The sequence below is a fragment of the Nematolebias whitei genome, chromosome 16 (assembly GCF_014905685.2).
Source record: "Nematolebias whitei isolate Nwh7 chromosome 16, NemWhi1, whole genome shotgun sequence".
Classification (NCBI taxonomy): Eukaryota; Metazoa; Chordata; class Actinopteri; order Cyprinodontiformes; family Rivulidae; genus Nematolebias; species Nematolebias whitei.
The window spans coordinates 642,329-650,080 of record NC_056513.1 but is presented as its reverse complement, the minus strand read 5'-3'; the positions used below and the strand labels follow the sequence as shown (position 1 = coordinate 650,080).

Genomic DNA, 7,752 nt, shown 5'->3' with positions numbered 1-7,752 from the left:
CAGCCGGTCACTTGACCTGAGGAGCAGCCGGTCACATGACCTGAGGAGCAGCCGGTCACATGACATCAGGAGCAGCCGGTCACATGACCTGAGGAGCAGCCGGTCACATGACCTGAGGGATCCAGAGGGTGTGTATGGATGCAGCTGCTCAGACAGAAAGGGCGGGGCCAGTCCATTAAGAGCTTTAAAAGCAATAAAATAATTTAAAATGAATCCTGGAATGTACGGGGAGCCAGTGCAGGGAGGATAAAACAGGAGAGATGTGGTGAAACCTTCATGTGCCAGTTAAAAGCTGTGCAGCAGCGTTCTGGACCCTCTGACACACGAGTCACTGGTTCCTGTAGTGTTACAGTCGTCCAGTCACAAAGACGTGAACTACTGTTTGAAACGCTGCTGAGAAAGAATCAGCTTCACTTCAGCTGCCTCAGATGAACAAACTAGATTTAACAGTTTTTTAACTTTAGTCCAGCATCCACTTTGACCCCCAGGTTTGTAACAGCTGGCCTGATGTGCTGGACCAAGGAACCAACATCTGCACTGGGAGTCTCAGTGGAGCTTCCAAAGACCATCACCTCAGTCTTTCCCTCATTGAACTTCAAGAAGTTCACAGCCATCCAGGCTTTGATGTCCTCCAGACATGAAGACAGAGGGGCCAGAGAGTTGCAGTCCTTTTTCTTTAGTGGGACATATATCTGTGGATCATCTGTGTAACAATGAAAGGAGATCTGGATTTTTGAGCATGGACTTTTTTGGTTTTGAACAAGTTTGACATGACTGTCGATGAGGAAGAGGGCCGGCACAAGAGGAGGGGGTGTGCCAAAGACACCATCTTAGCATCAACATAACTGGTTTGTTCCACTTTGGAGTAAGCTGTTTAGGGAAGAATCAGTTTTGTGTTTCCTTGATTGATGAAGCCTTCTGGATGGAAGGTGAAACGTTTCAGCAAAAAAGAAACTGTCCAGATGACCTGACTGAAAAATGTTGGATTGTATACCTGGATTATTGAGCAAGGACTTTTTTTGTTTTTTAATGAAAGGAGATCCCATATTTTCAAAAAATGGAGCCGAGAGGGAGTAGGTACAGTGTGAACAGGAGGGGGACTAAGACTGAGCCCTTTGGAACCCCACACAAGAGAGGAGCAGCTTTAAGATTGCTGTAATTAAACATTTAATTAAAAAGTATGACATTGATTCAGGAATCCTAGCCAACTATAGACCTATATCTAATCTAACTTTCATTTAAAAATTCTAGAGAAAATAGTTGCAGGTCAGTTAGTTGATCATCTGCAAAGAAATAATCTGAAGAGTTTCAGTCAGGGTTTAGAGCTCACCACAGCACTGAATCTGCACTGGTGAAAGTCACTAATGATATTCTCATGGCCTCAGACAATGGACTTGTGTCTCTACTGGTCCTGTTAGACCTCAGTGCTGCATTTGATACAGTTGATCACAATATTTTACTACAGAGGCTTGAATATGATGTTGGGATTACAGGAACAGCTCTAAAATGGTTTAAATCAAATCTATCTGATAGATTCCAGTTTGTAAATGTAAACCATAAATCTTCTTCATACACCAAAGTTAGTCATGGAGTTCCTCAAGGTTCAGTGCTTGGGCCAATACTCTTTACTTTATATATGCTTCCATTAGGTAAAGTTATTAAACAGCATAGGATAAATTTTCATTGTTATGCTGATGACACACAATTATATTTGTCCATTAAACCCAATGAATCCAATCAGCTACTTAGACTACAAGCATGTCTTAAAGACATAAAAACCTGGATGACCCTTAATTTTCTCCTGTTGAACAGACAAGACTGAGGTTTTGGTTTTTGGACCTGAGCACCTTAGGAATGAATGTTTCAGTCTTTCTCCCTCCTTAGATGCATTAATCTGTCCTCCAGCTCTAATGTTAAAAATCTTGGTGTTATTTTTGATCAGGACATGTCTTTTATCCCCCACATTAAAAACGTTACTAGAACCTCCTTCTTCCACCTGCGTAATATCACTAACATTAGAAACATCTGATCTAAAGATGATGCAGAAAAACTGGTCCATGCATTTGTCACGTCTAGACTGGACTATTGCAATGGTTTATTATCTGGGTGTCCAAATACTTCTTTAAAACGTCTTCAGTTGATCCAAAATGCTGCTGCCAGAGTCTTAACTGGAGTTACTGGGAGAGATCATCTCTCTCCAGTTTTAGCTTCTCTCCATTGGCTCCCTGTCAAATCCAGAATAGAATTCAAAATCTTACTTCTAACCTACAAAGCTCTCAACAACCTAGCTCCATCTTATATTACAGCTCTTATTGTTCCATATTTTACTAACAGAGCATTTCACTCTCAGACTGCAGGTTTACTTGTGGTTCCTAGAGTTTCCAGCAGCAGAATGAGAGGAAGATCTTTCAGTTCTCAGGCTCCTCTCTTGTGGAACCAACTTCCAGTTTCTGTCTGTGAGGCTGACACATTGTCTAGTTTAAGACTGGGATTAAGACTTTCCTTTTTGATAAATCCTATAGTTAGGGTCGGCTTGGGTTTCCTGAGCTGTCCCTTAGTTCTGCTGCTATAGGCTTAGACTGCTGGAGGACAAACTGACCACAATTTTCACTCTGCTACTGTCTTTACTTACTCTGCTCAACCTGTTTTGTATTTGTAATTATTTTTTCTATCCTTAACATGTTTTTGTCTTTCAGATACACCTGGACCTATATCTGGACCTGGACCTATATCTGGACCTGGACCTATATCTGGACCTGGACCTATACCTGGACCTATATCTGGACCTGGACCTGGACCTATACCTGGACCTATATCTGGACCTATACCTGGACCTATACCTGGACCTGGACCTATACCTGGACCTATATCTGGACCTAGACCTATATCTGGACCTGGACCTATACCTGGACCTACCATTCTGTGTTCGTCTGTCTCTCCTTCCTGTCCTCTCAACCAGCCGGTCAAAGCAGATGGCCTCTTGTCCTGAGCTGGTTCTGCTGGAGGTTTCTTCCTGTTAAAGGGAGTTTTTCTTTCCACTGTCTCCACTGTGCTTGCTCAGGATGGGAGACTGCAACGAAGCCAAGATTCAACTTGTCTGCTGGATTCCTTAGATAGAGAACTTTACTAATTATGTGAATGTTCCTGTAAAGTCCCTGAGACAACTTGGTGTGATTTGGTGCTTTATAAATAAACTGAACTGAATAAATGTAAAAGGTGGAGGACAACACAGTCACCAGAGTCCGTTTCTCAAAATATGTTGTTGAAAACCTTCAAAAGAGCAGATTCTGTGCAGAGACTTAAAACCAGACTGTAAAACCTTGAGAATGTTCTGTTCTTTCAAATATACTGATCGTTGGTCGTACACCACCTTCAAGATTTTTCAAAGAAATGGCAGTTTGGAGACTGGCCTGTAGTTAACAAGAACAGAGGGTCCAGAGTGGGTTTCTTAATGAGAGGCTGAACCGCTGCATGTTGAAAATTTCCAGGGGCCACACCAGAGGACAGACTGCTGCTCAGAAGAGCAAGGACCAAAGGAAAACCTCTTTGAATAAACGAGGAGGAAGAGCATCACTTGGTGAACCTGCTGGCTTCAAGTGACTGAGCACCTGCTGCAGAGACGACGGAGTCACAGGTTCAAAGCTTCAAGAACAGCCGAGCAGGGCACAGAGAGACTGAGGGGTCACGAGCACAAGGTCAGATCTGGGCTCTGCTGGAAGAGACATGTAAAACGTTTTCACACGCAGCAGGTGAGGATTGAGTACAGCTAGTTTGTGGAGCATTAAGAGCAGAACAGATCCTCTCCACAGGAGCTTTGACCCTTGAAGTTTAGACATATGCACGAACAGAGATCCAGTCAAAACTAAATATTTAGGTTTTTTAGTTTTTCTTTGTTTCTTGAAAGAAACTACCGGGAGATTACCGTATGTTTTAACTGAGATTATGTTATCAACTGGAATTATGTGTACTCAACTAAGGATTGAGTATTTGTTCAGACTTGTGTGTAGTGTCACCTGCAGGGTAACTGATCAACATGAGTGTCAGAGTCAAATGGACAAGCCCGCCACGGTGCGGAGCTGAACAAAGCCCAAATGAGAACTGGGGGAAGAAAAAACATCTGGACAAACATCTGTTCCTCAGGACAAGAAGGTCTCATTCATGGACTCACACTGACGGGTTGAAAGTGAAAAAGAGGAAAGGACTGATGTGGGAACAATCCATCAGTCAGAGTGACATCATCAGAATAAAATGAATAAAGAAATGATGGATGAAACGGATGGAAATGGAGACCCACTGATCGATAGATACATCCTCGTTGTCCCTGACGTGCGTCCCCTCGGTGCATGAATGTGATGAGAGCATTGATTATTCAGTAGAATGCTGTAGGAATGGTGCATGAGGGACGGATTGTGTTACAAATGTTTCGAGTGTCGTGATAAGATAAAAAGGATATATGTTTGCAGTCCAGTCACCATTTAGCAAGAGAACACACTTTTGCTGAAACTGTCTGAAACAAAAGGTGAAAAAACGAGTGCAGAATAAACGTGAAACAAACTGGAGGAGCTCAAATGAGCAAAGAAACATCTAAATAATAGCAGGGAAGCTGAAACCTGCAGAATTAGACTGATAGGAGCTGAAAAAATGTTGCAAACAAATCCAGAGATATTAGAGATGTGCAGAATGTAAAAGAGCTAAATTCATTTCTTTTGAGGAACAAAATGACAGAAAAGGTTAAAACATTCCCAGAAAGCTGAAGTTACCAGAACAAAAGTTCACAGCATCTTTCCCTTCATGAACTGAGCGTTTGGAGAAATGATTTGATGAAAACGCACAAAGTAAATAAAAGGATAAACTAGAGGATTATGGAAGACGAAAGATGACAATAAATAGAGGGTTAAGAGTGTTTGGATGCTTTTGAAGAATATTGATGACAGAAAAGCTTTAAAAAGTTAAACTTGACTGGGGAATAGAAAATGATTACAGAAGCACAAAATGGTCATAAAATTAGCTGAAAATAAGAGAATAAAAGAGCTTTTCAATAAATTGAACATTCTCAGACGAGACACACTGAAACTTGAACAGTTACAAGAACTATTCTAAATGTCACAATCGGAATAATTAAGCTAGAATAATGAGTTTGTGAAAGTTGGATGGATTTTCTACAGGTTCAAGATTAATTGCAGTAAGAGGTTAAAAGTATATTTCAGACTCCTAGTGCATTCTCTCTTAGACACAACCCAACTCAAAGATAATAGTTCAAAGGTTTCGTATGATAAGAGTCAGGACGTGTAAAGATAAAATATGAAAACATAAGTAAGGCTAATGCTGTTTTCATGTCTAAGCTCAGATCAAGTTGGGCTAGCTGTACGTCTGTGTTCATCTTTCCATAATATACTCATTAGATGGTTTGAACCCCAGGAACATGCAGGGGTTCCTCGTGCATGTTTCCGTCTTCTCATGAGAATTACAACAAAACCAGAATGTTCTGAAAGTCACACAATAATGTCATGGATGAAAACAGCTGTTACCTGTGGGCACGTGGGTGAACCGATGAAGATCCTGGAAAGAGACAAGAAACAACAGCTTCACTGAATCTTTAAAGCGCTCAGCACGTTTTCACTTTAATTCTTCTTCTTCTTATTGCTGCTCATGGGCTGAGGCAGAATGTTTGTACCCTCATCTGTACTGTTAGCAAAACACGTCATGACTGGGAGCACAACAGATTAGCCTGATTCAAGATGGCTGCCACAGCTCATCAAGCACACAAACATAACTATTCCTGACAGACTTGGTGCAGTTTACACATCAAGTTTGAAACTTGAAGCAGGAAAAGAGCTGAACTTCCAAACTGACCACACCTGATGTTCACGTGGGTTCTGACCCAATGAGGAGGAAGAACTTCAGGCTGAACGGCCACATGTAGCACCAGAGCCACACGCTGCACAGCCCTGGGCTGGGTGTGTGTGTCTGTGTGTGTGTGTGTGTGTGGGGGTCACCTTGAAGTAGTTCCACTCAGTGTTCTGGTTGCGCTCGCAGTGTGTGATGATGACACCTGAGTTGTCTCCTCTGCTCAGGCACTGGTCGTACTGCATTAACTGGTTGGCCTCATTGATGCGGAACAACTGCACACACACGCGAGAGAGACTCGTTAACTGCAACGAACCTCGTTCATTTCATTTTCGTTCATTTCTTTATTTCTATAGTTCTTTACACAACCACGGTGATGTGACCAAAGTGCTGAACAAAAACAGTCATTTACATGAGAACAAGTTAAAACAAGAAAAAACACAAAACAACACGAAGAGAACCAGAAATGTCAACACATATTTAAGTACTAAAAGCCTGTTGGAATAAAAATGTATTCAATTTCAATTTAAAATGGCCCAGTTCAGTAATCTGACGTAGATTAAGTGGGAGTTTATTCCAGAGTCGAGGTGCGGCTGCAGAAAAGCCACGGCCCCCCAGAGTTTTTATTCTGTCCTTGGAACAGAGAGCAGGAGCTGTCGGACCTCAGAGACCTGGAGCTGAACAACTCTGTTCTAGAAGGAGCAGCGAGGTCATTCAGAGCTTTAAAACAAACGATAAAAGTTTGAATCTGTTCTAAAACGGACAGGAAGACAAACAGTGTGATGTGGTCCCGTCCAGGAGCGGCTGCTGCGTTTTGACCCAGCTGGAGGAGCTCAGAGAAGACTGAGGTGCACGACACACACACACTTACAATAATCGAGTCTAGAACTGATGAAGGCACGAACAGCTTCTCCAACAACGGTTCAAAAAGGTTTGACCTTTTTAAAAGGCGTAAATAAAAAAATCTAGACCAGACAACAGAGGTGATGTTTGTCAAAGTGTAAAGCCTTATCAAAGGTCACCCCAAGGTTATTCACACGTCACTGAAGTTGATGTTCAAATGTCACAGGTCAGCTGCATCTTTGTCCCCAAATAAATCCATTCTGTTTTACTGTCATTTAAAAACAGGAAGTTCTTGTTCAGCCAAGGTTTGATTGAAGAGATGCAGTCAAAGAGAGAAAGCACTGGGTTACTGGATCCTGGCCTTAATGGTAAATACATTTGTTACTGGATCCTGGCCTTAATGGTAAATACATGTGTTACTGGATCCTGGCCTTAATGGTTAATACATGTGTTACTGGATCCTGGCCTTAATGGTTAATACATGTGTTACTGGATCCTGGCCTTAATGGTTAATACATGTGTTACTGGATCCTGGCCTTAATGGTAAATAGATTTGTTACTGGATCCTGGCCTTCATGGTAAATTGATTTGTTACTGGATCCTGGCCTTCATGGTAAATAGATTTGTTACTGGATCCTGGCCTTCATGGTAAATAGATTTGTTACTGGATCCTGGCCTTAATGGTAAATTGATTTGTTACTGGATCCTGGCCTTAATGGTTAATACATGTGTTACTGGATCCTGGCCTTAATGGTTAATACATGTGTTACTGGATCCTGGCCTTAATGGTAAATAGATTTGTTACTGGATCCTGGCCTTAATGGTAAATTGATTTGTTACTGGATCCTGGCCTTCATGGTAAATTGATTTGTTACTGGATCCTGGCCTTCATGGTAAATAGATTTGTTACTGGATCCTGGCCTTCATGGTAAATAGATTTGTTACTGGATCCTGGCCTTAATGTTAAATAGATTTGTTACTGGATCCTGGCCTTAATGGTAAATAGATTTGTTACTGGATCATGGCCTTTATGGTAAATAGATTTGTTACTGGATCCTGGCC

The 7,752-nt window shown here is 41.7% G+C and overlaps 1 protein-coding gene across 1 annotated transcript in view; it reads right to left on the bottom strand.

Moving 5' to 3' along the window:
* galnt7 (UDP-N-acetyl-alpha-D-galactosamine: polypeptide N-acetylgalactosaminyltransferase 7) overlaps nucleotides 1-7,752 on the bottom strand; it is a 38,504-nt gene that overhangs the window by 2,480 nt on the left and 28,272 nt on the right. The window contains exons 11-12 of the mRNA XM_037690402.1: nucleotides 5,997-6,122; nucleotides 5,529-5,559 (exon numbers count right to left, since the gene is read on the bottom strand). Coding sequence (XP_037546330.1) covers nucleotides 5,529-5,559; nucleotides 5,997-6,122 — 157 coding nt within the window. The remainder of the gene's footprint in view (nucleotides 1-5,528; nucleotides 5,560-5,996; nucleotides 6,123-7,752) is intronic.